This window comes from Chinchilla lanigera, unplaced genomic scaffold (genome assembly GCF_000276665.1).
Source record: "Chinchilla lanigera isolate Chin_1 unplaced genomic scaffold, ChiLan1.0 scaffold00021, whole genome shotgun sequence".
Taxonomy (NCBI): Eukaryota; Metazoa; Chordata; class Mammalia; order Rodentia; family Chinchillidae; genus Chinchilla; species Chinchilla lanigera.
Genome location: NW_004955422.1, coordinates 15,982,238 through 15,998,786, shown reverse-complemented (window position 1 = coordinate 15,998,786; position 16,549 = coordinate 15,982,238). Strand labels below are relative to the sequence as shown.

Below are 16,549 nucleotides of genomic sequence, written 5' to 3'. Positions count from 1 at the left end.
GCGGAGCCTCCTCGCCGCTCTCGCCGGCGAGCAAGGTAAGGAGCGGGAGACTGAGGCAGGACGGGCGGAGCGCGCCGGGGGGCCGCGCGCCAGATGTCACCCGAGGGTCGGGGCGGGCGAGGACGAAGCTCCGGCGCCTGGCTGGCGGTTGGCCCTGCGCTCGCCCTGCGGGACCCTCTGTGCCTCGAGGGACGGGTTCTAACCGCTGCGCGTCGCCCCCTCCCTGACCCGTCGCCCCGGTGACCCAGGCGTTGGGACTGCGGCCGCGCACCTGTGGCCGCATCCGGGCAAGCGCTAGGGTAAGTGGGGCCGGCACTTGCAGCGCCCGATGCGGTGCTAGAGGTCACCGTCGTCAGGTGTGTGCTTGGGGTCGCGGGCATCTCCTGCTTGAGGTTCGCTCCTGCCAGGGATACTGCCTGGAAGTCCTCAAGCGGCCCCTTTCGCCCTCTTCAGCCCGTCGGTGTTGTGACACACTTAATAGCCTCTCATAATCTCACCTTTCACCTTTCCTTCCTTCCTAGACGTTTTCCAGTGTATTGACCTGCAGTATTTCCATTGTGGAATCTTTTTTTTTTTTTTTTAGCTATAAACTTACGTAAGTTAGGTTGACTGACCAGCCATTGCAGCCATTGAAAAACACCTCTCTTGAGCCTTAGCGAATCCAGTTCCTTTCAATGTTCACTACATGCAGCCCAAGAATTCAGGGAGCCGGCAGTCCTTCCCAGGAGCTGACTGCACACATTCTTGTAAGATGCCTGGTGGATTCTGTGCTTGTCAGTTTTCCTGGCTGTATACTCCTTCTGTGCTTTTCCTGAGAAATGATTGGGTGGCATGTGCCCCTACCGGGAAATAGAAAAAATGGGTAACAGAAGCACACTTCTTTTTAAACTGAAAGTCTGGTTTTGCAAACAAAACTTAACAGCTTTTGCTTTTTATAGGAGAAGTAGGTAGTTCTCTTTGGTCCTTGCTTCTTCTCTGGATTGTTGGCTCCTTTAATGTCTTTATGGTGCGGCTTAGTGTTTGCCTGTGTATATCTTCACAGAGCATCTGCATACAAAGAATAACAGATCTGAGAATAAGGAAATTGTCAGATTTCCTTTATTAGCTACCGATACTCATAAAGTTGTAGGTTTGTGGGAACCTGTGTTGTGTGCTTAATGACTCTCTTGTCTGGGTTTTTTGTTTCAAGATGATGTGCGAGGTGATGCCCACTATCAGTGAAGCAGAAGGCCCCCCAGGAGGAAGTGCAAGCCATGGGTCTGGCTCCCCTTCACAGCCAGATGCAGATTCCCATTTTGAACAGCTCATGGTCTCCATGCTAGAAGAAAGGGACCGTCTTCTCGACACACTGAGAGAGACTCAAGAAACATTGGCATTGACCCAGGGGAAATTACACGAGGTTGGTCATGAAAGAGACTCCTTGCAGAGACAGCTCAATACTGCACTTCCACAGGTATGTGTGTTTTTCACGTGAAACTACAGGGTTTTTTTCCTCTAAGTGTCTTTCTATGATACCATCTTTTGTTAATGTACCTGGCGTTATTTTGTGTAACCACTGGTGAAATGGTGGTTCCTGGTATCTGTGAGCGCATACAGAGTTCCTGGGAATTAAACTTCTCAGGGAGACCAAACTAATGTTCTCTAAAGTCATATGAAAATATTTTATTACTCTCATTCCTATCTTTGAGGAGCTGCTTAGATTTGGGAATGCACTTTGAAGGTTTTTTAAAAGGACCATGAAGCAACAACCAGGCTACATGGTTCCTTTCATTCTGTTGTATGAGATCTCTTCTTAATGCAGACCTCCTATGGTTTGTATCTCTGGAATTGCTTGTGTATTTCCCATAGACTGTGTATCTCAGGGATTTCCAGTTTTCTAAGGAAACTGAGTAGACAAGTAGGTTTGAATTCACAGAGAAAATTTTTACAGCCTATCTTTATCAGAACACCTGTGTTTTATAAATCACACTTGAAATAAGCGATAGAAGACTGGAAATTGATTCTTTTTTGGAGAGGGATACTGGGAGTCAAACCCAGGACCTCACACTTGCCAGGCAGGCACTGTGCCACTGAGCTAAATCCCTGGCCCCTGGAAATTGACTCTTTAGGAACTTTCTCCTTGGTAGACTAGAATTTTAAAGTTTCGAACAACTGTAGTTGTTTCTGTAAGTATATTACATTCAAGCCATTGTTTCAAAGCCTTTTGTGTTTAATTAAATGGAGACTTAATGGTATGTGAAAGGAGAACATAGTAAAACTAGAAAAATGTAAGGTAAATGGTACACAGCATAGTGGGAGATAAGTAGGTTACTATTTAGGAGTTTATAAGCTGTCAAGGTACCATTTTACTTATTCATAATAGTTGCCTTTATGGTACATTCAGGTAGACCTGAATAAGCATATATTTATACTGTCACGATGGCTTTGCAGTGATAAATTAGCAAATGAATAATTACTAGCCCTAATGTATTTTTTGGCTGTAGTCAGTTCTCGTGAAAGATTGATAAGCCAAGCATTTGAATTTCCTTTTTAGAAACAATAATTTGATGTTATTGCTATATGTTCCTTTTGTTGGTTAAAGAATCATTAAGTGGTTTGTTTGTTTGTTTTTGTAGAGCTGAGAGTTGAAATAGGGCTTCATTGATACCTGGCTAGTGCTCTGTCACTGAGCTACATCCTCAGCCCACATTAAGATTTTTATCATTGGAATCTTATAAATTACAAAGTTTACTTAGGTCAGATTTTATTATAACAAGATTAAAAGAATTGGCCAATTTGGGTTGTGCGTGGTGGTGCACACCTGTAATCCTAGCACTTGGGAGGCTGAGGCAGGAGGATCATTTCAAGTTTGAGGCCAGCCTGGACTACATAAGTGAGTTCAAGGCCAGCTGAACTGCAGGTAGCAAAAAAGACAGAAAAAAAAAAATTGGCCAACTTATATTTGTATAGGGAGGTAATAGGGAGCAATTTATGTTAAGGATTTTATTGTGTATACAAGTGTTTGTAAATTTTTGGTGGTTTAGTTCTGTTTTTGTAATAGATTTAATGTAATTTGATATATATATTATATATATATATAGTGAAGTGTTTATCTAATACAGCACTTATGTGTTCAGTTTTTGGAAAGAACAGGCACACAGGACTTGAGAGGGAAGTGACAGGAGTTTTGTACAGTTGGTTTCAGTCAGTGGGTGTTGTCACACCTGCTGGTGAGATGTTGCCCGGTGACTTGTTTCTGGCTGCTGCTCAGTGTAGCAGCATGGAAATGCTTAGTTGAGTGCATAATGTGATGATGCCAACAGCTTTCGTCACCACCTGAGCACCTGACTGCAGTATTTCAGAAACATAGAAAACATGAAATAAACTTGTTTTGGTCCCTTTCCTTTCCTGCAATCAGGCTTATTTTTGGTGGTTAGTTGTGTGAGCAGGTAGGTGTGTCAAGTAAGTGCCCTGTGTACTCTTGGAACGTTAGGTTGCCAAGTCAGAATGTACTGTACTTTAAAAAATTAAATAAAAGGCTGGCCATGGTAGTACATGCCTGGAATCCCCAACCCTTAGGGAGGCTGAGGCAGGAGGATCAGAAATTTGAGCCCAACCTGAGAAACTTAGCAGCTGTCTTAAATAAAAAATAAAAAGGGGGTGGGAAGTGAAACTCAGTGTGAGGGCCTTAGGTTTAACCCCCAGCTATAGCATATATCAGAAATATTCTCAGATAGGAAGTGTACTTCTCAGTGAACTTTCCATAGAGTCAACACACTTGAGAAACAGTTCTAAAAAGATGGAACACTGGAAGTCCCTTTCTTGTTTCTAGTACAGATGTTCCTCATTTAATGACCTACCTGTTTAACAACCGTTTGGACTTAGTGACCTGCTCAGACTTATGACCTTTTTTTTTTCTTTTGGGTACAGTTCTACATCCTGTTTATATAGCCTTGATGTCTCTTTTTATACAGTATACCTTATTTATACAGTAGTATAATTTTTGCCAATGGTACTGTATAGTACTGTAGTTTTATGTTCTGTTGTACATTATAATACCATATTGCATAAGTTATGCAAATAAAAGCAAATAAAAGTTATGCAAATATCAAGTTGAAGTTTCCTTTGACTATTTCTTTGTTGTGAATATTGTAATGTACATACTATATACAATTCCTCAGTTAGCAACCAGTTCTTTTAATGAATTAGTGACAAGAATAGAATTTGGTGGTTAAGTGAGGAGTCCTTGTAACTCTCCAATTCTAACCATGGTCTTGATGTCTCACTATTGATTATTTTTTGTCTCTTCTTGACTAAGTGAAGTAAAATAATACATACATTGTGTTTCTTGGTTGTTTCATTGTTTGTGAGATTCACCTGTGTTGTCTTATGTTATGTGCTTGTTCTCATCTGCTGTCTGGTAATCCAGCATACAGATATAACAAAATTTGTTCTTTTTGCCATTCATAAGCATTTGGGTTGATTCCAGTTTTTTATAAATTCTTCCTGAGTATTTTTTTGTATTATTTCTGTGGTATACAAGAGTGACGCTGCAGCTGGGCGTGGTGGCACATGTCTGTAATCCCAGCACTTATGAAACTGAGGCAAGAGGATTGTGAGTTTGAGTCTCTCCTGGGCTTTTTATACCGAGACACTGTTTTAAAAAACAAAAAAAGAGTGGAATTGTGGAGTGATAGATCGCATGTGCGTTTGTTCAGCCTTAAGAGATATTGCCGAAAGTGGCAGTTGTACTGTCACCAACAGCATGTGAGAAGTCAGTTGTTCGTATGAGCTTCACACCTGGTATTGCTCATTCTTTTGTGTTAGCTGTCCTGGTGTCTGTTTAGTGGGAGAGGCAGTTCAGCATGGTTTGAATTTGCTGCTCCCTGGTGAGTAATCAGCATGCATACCTAGAGCTTCTCTGAACATGTTCATTGACCATTTGGATGTCTTTTTGTGAATTTTCTTTTGCCCATTTTGTGGCTGGGCTCTTTTCTCAATGATTTAAGAGATCTTCATATATTCTGAGCACATATATTGTATGTATGGTGGATTGTTTTTATACTGTGTTTGCCTTTTCACTTTCTCATTACTATCCTTTTTATTTATTTTTGGGGGTTTTTAAAATAGGGTCTCACTATGTAGTTTGGGACTGACCTTGCATTCATGATGTAGCCCAGGCTGGCCTCACTGTAATCCTCCTGCCTCAGCTTCCCTGAGTGCTAGGATTACAGGTGTGTCACCATGCCCAGCTCTCATCAGTATCTTTTTTGATAAGCAAAAGTTTTACATTTTAATGTAGCTTGGTTGATCAGTCTTTTCAGTAATGTTTAATTGTGTCGTATTTAAGAAATCTGCTAGATCAAGTTTGTGAAGATTCTGTCTTACATTGTCTTGTAAAAGTGTTATTTTTCATCCAAAATTGACTTTATGGTATGAGATAGAGGGCGAGATTACTTTTCCCCCCCCCTCTAACATATGGATGTCTGATTGATCCAGCATCATTCATTAAAAGGACTGTGCTTTTCCACTGTGTTCTGCAGTGCCATCTTTGTCACCTCTTCAAGTGACTGTAAATATATGGGTCTGTTTCTGAATTCTCCTTTACTCCATTGATCTTTTTGTCATCTTTGCAAAAATAGCACACTGTAGACTTAGCATGTCTTGAGATCTGGTAATTGAAGTTGTCCACCTTTGTTCCTCAAGATTTTTTTTCTTTGTTTTTTTTTTTGTCTTTTTGAGACGGTCTCGCTGTGCAGTTCAAGCTGGCCTTGAGCTCCCTTTGTAGCCCAGGCTGGTCTTGAACTCACAGTGATCTGCCTGCCTCAGCCTCCTCAGTGCTGCCTATTCCTCAAGATTTCCTTAGCTAATCTTGGTCTTTTGTATTTTCAGATAAATTTTAGAATCAGTGTGGCAATCTGTCTTCAAAAAATGTGCTGGTATTTTTATTGGGATTCCACTTAATCTACAACTTACTATAGGGAGAAATGGCACCTTTTCAGTATTGAGTTTTTAATCCATGAACATGAGACAGCTGCTGTGTAATTGTGTATTACTAATATGTGGAGGTAGACCTGATATTTTACCTGTTGGGCATTTCTTCCCAAGTGTGGTAACCATTTTTCTTTTTTTTGCTTTATTGTACTGGCTGAGATTGCCAATACAGTGATGAAAACAACTGGTGTGAATATGTATCCTTGTATCCCTGTGTTGTTCCTGATATGCAAGGAAAGCTTTCATTATTTCACCTTTAACCATGATAGTTTCCTCTAGACCCTGGCGTTTTTATATTTTCTGTCAAAATATAATTTTTTTACTCTTAGTTTGTTAGGAGGCTTTTAGAAATGTTTTTGAATGTTATCTTTTGAGACACTTACGATTTTTTTTAGAGTTCATATATGCTCTTTACTCATTTCATACCAGTGTAATCATCTTACAAAACTACAGTGCAGTTATCAAAACCAGAAAGTTAACAACATTGGCACCATAACTGAACTGTAAATATTATTCAGATTTCACCAAGTTTTCCCTGATGCTTTTTTTCTGTTCCAGAATCCACTTCAAGGCCCCATATTATCCAGCTGTTGTGTCCTTTTGTGACTTTTCTATTATGTAATTTAACCTTTTTTTTTTTTTTTAAATGATACTGGAGATGGATCAATCCAGACTCTTGAGCATGTTCGGCTAATACTGTACCATGGAGCCACACCCTTAGCCAATTTAACTTTTATTTGCAATTCTAGAATAATTCCAACCTGATCTCTGTGTAGTCTACTTTTACTGGATTTTATTTGGTAATACCTTGTTTAGGGTTATTGCCTTTATTTATGGATGATAGTGACTTAACATTTTATTTTCTTCTATTATCTTTAAGTTTTGGTATCAAGGTTATACTGGTCTCATAAAGCAAGGAGGAAAGTATTTCCTGTTTTTCTTTTTCCTGGAAAACTTGTTGTGACTTTGGTATTTTCTTCCTTAAATACTTTGAAGAATTCATTGACAAAATCTGCCTAGTCTAAAGTTTTCCTTCTGAGAAAGAAAACTTTCAGAATCAATTTTATTGATAGAAATAGGATTTTTCTGCCAGATGTGGTGCATACCTGTAATTCCAGCACTGGGGAGGCTGAGGCAAGCAGATCATTGCGAATTCAAGGTCAGCATGGGCTACAAAGTGAGCTCAAGGCCAGCCTGACCAGCATAGCAAGACCCTTTCTCAAAAACACACATACACACAAAAAAAAGATGGGGGGGGATTTTTCTGATACAGTCTTGTCTCTATTTAGCCAAGGCTTTTTTTCCCTAGGGATTTTTTCAGGCCACTCAGACGTCCTGGTATTTAAGTATAAAGTGATTTACAATATCTTTATTATCTACATGATCTGTAGTGATGTTTATTTTAATAATTCCTCCTATTGACAGTTTGTGCTTTGTCTCTTTTTCTTTAATTATCTTGCTAGGAATTTGTCAGTTTTATAAGTTCTTTTTAGGAGCTGAAGTTTAGCTTTATTGGTGTTTTTATTTTCATTTGTTTTTTCGAGACAGCCTTGCCGTGTAATTCAGTATTGCCTTGAACTCCATCCTCCTGTCTCAGCCTCCTCAAGTGTTGGGATTGCAGGCATACTCCAGCATGCCTGGCTTGGTTTTGTTGTGGTGGTGGTTGTTTTCCTATTTAATGGTTATTTTCTATTTTATTAATAAAATCTTTTGACTTGGTTCATTTTTCTACTTTCTCAAGTAAATATTTCATCAATTTTTAGACTTTTTTTTTTTTGGTACTGGGGATTGAATTCAAAACTTTCGCGCTGAGCTACATCGCCAGCCCTTTTTATTTTTTTAATTTTAAGATAGGATCTTGCTAAGTCACTTGAGGTGTCCAGGTTGGGCTTGAAGTTGCGATTCTCCTGTGTTAGTCTTCCAAGATGCTGGGTCTTCTTTTCTAATATATGTGTTTAAAGCTATAAATTTCCCTTGAGCATACCTTTAGCTCAATCTCACAAATTTGCATTAGCTATAATATAAAAAATAGTTTCTAATTTCCAATGTGGTGTCTATTTGAGTTCATAAAAATTTTTAGAAGTATACTGTTTAACTTTTTAATTTTGGGGGGATTTTCTAGTTTGTTTGTTTTTAATGTTTCTTGGGCAGTTGAAAATAAGGTATGTTGCTAGGCATGGTGGCCCATACCTGCAATCACAGTTTGGGAGGCTGAGGCAGGAGGATCAGGAGTTTGAGGCCAGTCTGGGCTACATAGCAAGTTCAAGGCAGGCCTGGACTACAAGAGAGGTCTTGTCCCAAAATAGAAACAAAGTTTTGTTGATATACTGTCCGTAGTCTTTTATGTACCGTGATTAACTGTGTTGATCATATATTCAGATTCCAGTAGCCTCATTAAGGTAAAAAGAAATAAGTGAAATTAAGTTTGATACTATATTTTATTCAACCCAAATATCAAAAAGATTATTATTTTCACTTGTAATGAACTGTTATTTAATTACAGATATTTAAAAACAGATACTTAAATTATATTGAATCTTTTTATTATGCTGAGTCTTTACAATCTAGTGTGTATTTTATACTTCCAGCGCATCTCAATTTGGTGTAGCCACATTTCAGGTGCTAAAAACCACAAGTGGCAGCATGGTTTGATTCTGGATTTGTCGATATCTCCTTTTATATTTATTGTTTGTTTTGTTTGAGTAGTACTGAAGATCAAACCCAGTGATGCTCTCCTGCTGGGCTACGTCCCCAGCTTCTTTTTTGTTTTGAAACAAAGTCTCTCTAAAGTGGGACATAAACTTGGGATCTTTGGCTTTCACCCAAAGTGGTATAATTATAGGTGTGTGCCCCTGTGCCTGCATATATTTTGAGATCGTGTTTTAGGTACATTCAAACTTAAAACTTTTATCCTCTTGGTAGATTGAGCTTTTATTATTGTGAAGTGTCCCTTGTTATCTGTAGCTTTGATTTATGCTTTAAAGTTGTTTTGTTTAGTTAGTGTTGGCCACAGCACCTTTCTTTAGTTGGTATTTGCCTAAGATCTTGTAGTTAGTGTGTGCCTCTCTGAACAGTAGTGTGTTGTTTTATTTTGTTTATCGTGATAATCTTTGTTTTTTAATTAGAATATTTGCTCCATATAAATATAACTTAATATTTGATTTTTTATAGGTACCACATTGCTATTGGTTTTGTTTGTCCTATCCTGTGTTCTTTTTACTTTATGCCTTCTTTTAGAAGATTTAAGGTTTTTTTTGGAGACAGTCTCAATATGTAGTGCAGGCTGGCCTCCAACTCACAGTGATCCTCCTGCCTGGGCCTTGAGTGCTTGGATTAAAGGCGTATGCTACCATACCCAGCCAGAAGTATGAAATATTTCTAATTTCATGTTTCTTCTGTTAAATTTTTGGAGATATACACACACACACACACACACACACACATATATATTATTCATTCCGAGGTAATAGGGTGCATTTTATTTATGTATTTATTTATTTTTATTTTTTGTCTTTTTGAAGCAGGGTCTCACTCTGCAGTTCAGGTTGGTCTTGAACTCACTTTATAGCCCAGGCTGGCCTCGAACTTGCAGTGATCCTCCTGCCTCAGCCTCCCGAGCGCTGGGATTACAGGTGTGTGCCACCATGCCTAGCTCATAGTGTGCATTTTAAATTTTAAATTTATGCCTAATTTGTTTTCTTAGGCACTTATGTGCACCTTTTGTGCCATTGTTATATATTATAATTTTAGAATTTTTTGCATTGTCAGCATTGTTTTGTATAATTAGTGTTTACTTAGATTTATCCTTGTAGTTACACATTTTATTGCTTTCTGTTCCTTGTTTTTTTCATATTTCTTCCCTATTTCTTTTAGTTTGGGTCTGTGGTGATGAGTTGTCCTTTTGTTTGACTGGAAAAAACCCTCTGTTTGCCTTCACTTTTGAAGAATGTTTTTGTTGAGTGTAGAATTCCGGGTTTGTGGTGATTTTTTATGTGCTTTTTCCCCTTTTTAGACTTTATTTCTTCACCAGCTGCTTGTTTGATGTTTGCTGGGTTCATTCTCCTTTTCTCCCCACTCCCCGTTCCCCTCTCCCTCCTGGAGGGGCAGTCATACTGTATAGTTAAGGCTGGCCTTATGCTCTTTCATTTAAAAAATTTTATTAGTACATATTGTTCTTGAATTTTTTTCAGTTTTTGTTTTCTGTTAGTACATGTTTGCAGTGTGTAATGATTACATTCCCTGTGGGGTGTTGGTACATGTACACTATATATCTCAATTATTTTCGTCATCCCTTTCCCCTCCTCTCACTTCCCTCCCGCTTTCCTCCATCTTTTGCAAAGATCAACCTCCTTATTTCCTGTTATCTTTTATTTTGCTCTTTGTATTTTGGCTTTCTCATGTAAGAGAAACCATACAGTATTTAAACTTCACTCAACGTTATGATCTCAAGATGCATCCAGTTTCCTACAAATAACTTACGTGTATCCATCTTTATGATGGAGTAGCACTCCATCGTGTATATACCATAGTATTTTTTTTTATCCATTCACCTTTGTTAGATGCATATAGCCTTGAACTCTTGATCCTCCTACCTCAGTGGCCCAGGTGCTAGGATTACACATGTGTGCCCATGCTGAGCTCCCCTTTTGTCATTTCTTGAAAAGTCAACTTTCTATGCTGTTGTCCCAGCAGTGTGCTGTAGTGCCTTTTTCCTCTTGTTTCTTTTAAAATGTTTTTGTTTTGTTTTGTTTTACGCAGGGTCTCACTACATAGTTTAGGCTGGCCTTGAACTCACTGTATAGCCCAGGCTAGCCTCAAACTCAACCCATCTGCCACAGCCTCCTGAGTGCTGGGATTACTGGTGTGCACCCACACCTGACTTCTTTTATTTTCTTCTTGGCATTAGCAAAATTGCTGTTCTTTGTTGTATCAGATGACTTGATTCTTTGATGAATTTTAGAAAAGTTTGACTATTTTAATTATAAATATTCCTTACTCTCCCTTCGGTTCCATTTCAGAGTCTTCATTTATACGTGTCTTTGATGTTTTATTTTTTACTGTGCCCTATGAGTCTCATATGCTCCCTTACATATTTTTAAAACTTTTCTATTTCTGTCTGAATATTTATTTACTGGCCTTTTTTCCAGCTCATTGATCTTCCTTTCAGCTGTATCCAATCTGTTTAGTTCACAGGTTCTTATTTTCATTTACTATATTTTTTAAAGTTCTGGAATCTGTGATTTTTTTTTTTTTTTTTTTGGTTTTTCTCTGGTACCAGGAACCGAACTCATGACCTTGCGCTTGCCAGGCAGGCGCTTTTGCCACTGAGCTAAATCCCCAGCCCCTGTGATTTTTTTTTTTAATAGTCTAGTTCTCTATTGACAGTTTTCTCTTTGTATAATTTTGAACATTTGAAGTTTGCATCTGATAACTTTAGTTTTTGGGACACCACTGGGTCATGTCTAGTTCTGTTTTTCTTCTTGATCCTGTTTGTTGGTACTCTCTTTTTTGTTTCCTTTACTTGAGCATGAGCATATGCATTCCGTATGAAAGACTTTAGTGGGTTGGGAGATTCTCTGCTTCTCCTGTCATGCGATGTACCAGTGTCCTCACTCAGTTCAAGACAAGAGACTGTTAGTGAATGCATTCCACTTTTTTAGTTCTTGGTGGGTGTTATGGTTTGTGTCTGGATGTTCCCCCAAGGTCCCATGGAGTCATGGGGTGGACTTCTAGAGTTTATGATTGACCCATGGTCCAATGCTGGGATTATGGGTGGGTGTGAGTGCTACATTCACCCTAGGGTGGGTAGTTTGCATATAATATAAGGGAGGGAAAGAGGCTGCTTGCCTCCACTCCTCCCCTTTTTACTCTTGTTCCTTTTATTGTCTTCCCCTGCCGTGGACTGCTGCCCTCTGCCATGTGCCACTCTGCCTTGGAGCCAGCCAAGTATGAACTGAAACCTCCACAAACTGTCACCTAAATAAACCTTTCCTTCTTTAATTTTGGGCTTTGAGTATTTTGTCTCAGCAATGAGAGAAAAGTAACCAAGACAGTAGGTTAACATTTTATGGGCTTTGTATGTAACTGGAAGTAGAAGAAAAGACTGGTATGCTCTTCCTCTACAGTTGCATATAAAAGTCTTAGTAAATATATTGCTCATTATCATTATCACTTGCTACAGGAGTAAACAAAACCAGTAGTCCTTGCTTGGTAGTCACTGTTCAGTTTCCCTTCAGAATTGCTAATCTGCTTTGCCTAGCCGTTTAACCATGGAAAGACAGTATCACTTTTCTGAAGTTCTATTCCACTCTAGCCTGTCTTCCCTTTGCCCTGCTGCCCCAGGGAAATGTCAGGCCAGGCAGGGGCAAAGCACAAGCTAGGGAGGTGGGAGAGGATTCATGACGTTTATTCTGTGAGTTGATCACAAGTGACTTTTCCCAGTTTTTTTTTCCCCCCATTCCACTACTGGTCATCATACTGAGCTACATCCCCAACCTTTTTATTTTTTTTTTATTTTGAGACAGGGTCTTACTGAGTTTTCTAGGCTGGACTTGAACTTGTGATACTCCTGCCTGAGCCTCGCAGAGTGCTAGAATTACAGGTGTGTGTCATCACACCTGCCTCTCCTTTCTGTTTTTTTTTAAATTGCTTTTAGGTATCCCTTTAATCTCAGTTTGAAGTTTTAGCTGCATTTTCAAATACAAACTTTATTCTTAAATTCTAATGTAATAGTTTTGCAGTCTTGAAAGTAACAAATGAGATTTGCAAAAGACATTTTACTAAGAGAACTCTGGCTTCCAAGAACTCTACAATCAAGAAAAAGGAATTTGTTCAGGCTGAATTGCAGATGGGACACCGTACTTTACCTGTGTTTCTTGCAGAATCTGCTAATCCTTGACAATAGGAGTCCAGAACTCAGAATGTTGTGAGGAATAAAGTCTTAAAAATCATACATCCAGGCTGCGGGTATAGCTCAGCAGCACAGCACCTGCCTGGCATCCACAAGGTCCTGAGTTTGATTTTCGGTACCAAAAAAAAAATCGCGCCTCAGTGAAAAATGTATCTACCTTGGTCAGCTGTGTTCATCGTCACAGTGGTGTGGTAGAGGTCATGCTGCTTGGTTAGGAGTATTTCTGTGATGAAAGTGTGAGGTGCTGTACCAAAGTAGATCACTAGAATACAGGGAATGAAGTTAAAACAGAACAACCCAACAGAATAGTGGCACTAAGGATGAGAGAAGAGTGGTGATGCCCAGGTAAAGCTTGAGTGTGAAGAAAAGGAAGATACGTTTGATCTGTTTGAATGTGTTTTTGGTCATTGCTCTTGGACCTTAAGAAAAGGGAAAAGTGGAACCAGATGAGCTTGGCCAAAGACAGAGAGGGCCCTGTCCTTAGGGGTTTATACATACTTATTTCCAATATGAGTGCAGGTTGTTAGGCACACCCTGACAGAATGAAGGGGTTAAAAGGACATTGGCTGTGGGGCGGGCTACATAGTTAGCGCATTTGTCCAGGGAAAGCAGGACTCTCTCAGGGAGACACTTTCCAGTGGGAAGTTGGAGGGAAGGAGGAATATAGCTGGTTCATGTGTTGGGAATGGAGTCATTGCTCTTGGACCTTGAGGGAATGGAAAAGTGATATCAAATGAGCTTGGCCAGGTAGAAAGTTATGGTATCAGACAGAGCCTTGAAGGGGAAGGAGTTGCTTTTGTTTTAAGTAGCTTTGAGGCTTCCATATTTTGTGTACTTTATGGAAGGTAGGGGAATAGTGGGGAGTGACATGATTTGGTTGAGTTTTTAAGAGATTTTACTTTGTGGATGGTATGTTAGGGTGGAAGTGAGAATGGATGCAAGGTGGAAATCATTCCGTGCTTGAGTTGGGTTGTGTATAACATTAGTGCTGTGGGCAAACATTGGCTTTTCCCACAGAGCATGAAACAGTATATGTAAAAGCATATACTGTTTCATATAAACAGAATATGCTTTTACATATTATGTACCTAAGTGTATTTTAATGTAACATAATAATGTTTGTGTATATATGTGTAATATATACATTAACATATTCCATTGTTTCATGAGTGCCTTCTTGTCTACATACTGAATATTCACAATGTGATAAGGATAGCATACATAGCTTACATAACTTACATATTTCTTTGGTTGTGTAAAGAGAGGTGGGAGAAGGAATGGAGCCCGTATAGTTTGGTTTGAGCAAGTTAAAGTAGGGGTGACACAGCTCTGGAACACTTGCCATTGTTGTCTATGTGGACAGAACTTGGGCAGGTGGCTTTGCCTGAGCATTCCAGCTACCCACTGTACCCCTCACTCTCATAGCTCCATCTCTCACATGCATGGCTTGAGATCATGTTTATACTTAATTTGGATGGACTTTACACTCCTGAAATTGAACACTGGCCAAACTCATTTTTCTCTCAAATCTGTTTCTCCTCTTAAGTGGTTCTACTTCCTACCTGGTCAGGTAGACCAGACCCTTGGGCAATGGTGCCGCTTTTCTACACTGACCACCTCCTGATAATTTCCAGACCATGGCTTGGACCTTTCCATCTCTCAGAAGTCATTTCAGACCCATTTTTGCTCAGGGGGATCTGGATCTTTTTGTCTTCATCAGGCTGATTCCAGTGAGTGTTCTGTAGTGTCCTCCAGGTCATTATTGCTTGCTGTAGCATGGCCTTTGAAAAACGCAAATCTGTCCTCTTTTAGCTTAAAATGACTCCTAGAGCACAGCTCATCCCTTCTGGCTCCAGCAGCCTTCCCAGTTCTCCCCATTTGTAGGTAGTGCTCCATAGGCAGATTCCTGGTCCTCCTGTAGTTTCTTTGTCATGCTGTTCTCTTATACTGGGCCTTTCTTAACCCGGCTCCTGTGCTAATTCTTCATGCTAGCTACTGCAGAGTAATTTGGTACAACTTTTTGGAGAACAATTTAAAGAATGCTCATATTTTGGCTGGGGTGTACAGAGTGCCAGCCTACCATACATGAAGCCTTGGGTTCCATTCCCAATACATGAGCATGTGCACTTGTGTGCACACATGTGCACACACACACACACAGCTCATTCTGACACAGTAGTCTGCATTCTGTTTAAAAAACACTTACTACCTGGAAGAAATGTCATGCACAATGGTATTCATCCTAATAACTTGTATATTTATATGTTTTTGTGGCTGAACAACTTTTAAGAGTTAAAATATGCATAAAGTACAGTACATTCTCCATGCATAGGGTATATACATCATCATCTGTGCAGCCTCACCCATCTCCCCTGCTATTAGCACTGTTTCAGAGGTGCAATACTAGCAATCTAATTTTTTGGTGGTACAAAGTGGGATCACTTGGCTAAGATTGCAGACTTTTGCTTTGAGTCTTTCTGCATTTCTCTTCCCTGGTGTCCTTCCACCTACTCATTTTACTGTCTGTTGGGCTCCCTGCCCAGGAATTGTTAAACTGGAAGCTGCAGAGTGGTGATTTTCCCACTTTGTCCTGAGATTGCTGACAGACAGTCATCTGTAAAGAAGAGCAATTTATTCCTTTTCTCCCTCTCCATCACTGTGGACACATTGTGTTTACTTAGTATTAGAATCATCATCATAGCTATCCAGTAGTTGCTCATATTGTCTCTTTCAGATTAGCTCCTGTGTTCTTCTGCCAAGGCCGCATTAGTTTGAAGTGTTTCATTGCTTTATGGCACCAAACTTTGTCCTGGGCCCATTTTATGCTTTTTCTGCCTCAGATCTGATATCCTTCCTCTAGGAACCTCAATTCCTGTCAGTGGTGTAATGATACTTAGAAGGCATTATCTAGGGGTTAGGCTCATCATCACAGGGATTAGCATCTTACAGGTTTTCAATAGAGCAAGAAAAAATATTTACAGAAAGAAAACCCCTAATTTCATATTGATATTCTTTTATACATTAAAATTTATTTCATTATATTTCTTTTGACAATCTTAATTTTTAATAACCTGACTTTATTCATCCCATGATATACATAAAATGGCTCCAACATTTTAATAACTTCTTTTTGTGGCACTGGAGATTGAATTTAAGGCCTTTGCATTGAGCTACACTTCCAGCAACCCTTAATGTACCACATTGCTTTTTAAATTTTTGCGACAGGGTATTACTGAGTTGCCAGGCTAGGCTCATATTTACAGTCCTTTGTCTCAATCTCATAGAATGCTGAGATTTATGCACATGCCACCTCACTCAGATCTTCCTATTTATACTGGGCATAGTGGTGCACACCTGTAGTCCCAGCATTTAGGAGCTGAAGGCAAGAGAATTGCCATGAGCTTGAGGCCAGCCTGGGCTATATAATGAGTTCAAGTCCAGCCTGAACTACATAGTGAGACCCTGTCTTAAAGAACAAAACAAAATAAGAAACTTCTATTTATTTATTTTTTTTATTTTTAAATTTTTTTTGGTTTTTCTTCCAGTACTGGGAATCAAACTCATGATCTTGCACTTGCCAGGCAGGAGCTGTGCTGCTGAGCTAAATCCCCAGCCCCTTAGAGTGATCTTTTTTGGTTTTTCTTCCAGTACTGGGAATCAAACTCA

General features: G+C 39.5%; 1 protein-coding gene across 1 annotated transcript in view; it reads left to right on the top strand.

Annotated features, from left to right (window-relative positions):
* The window catches only part of Ppfia1 (protein tyrosine phosphatase, receptor type, f polypeptide (PTPRF), interacting protein (liprin), alpha 1), a gene marked incomplete at its 5' end in the record, with an annotated part of 105,842 nt that continues 89,293 nt past the window's right edge, over positions 1-16,549 (top strand). The window contains 2 exon segments of the mRNA XM_013514113.1: positions 1-35; positions 1,190-1,453. Of these exon segments, the coding sequence (XP_013369567.1) occupies positions 1,190-1,453 (264 nt within the window).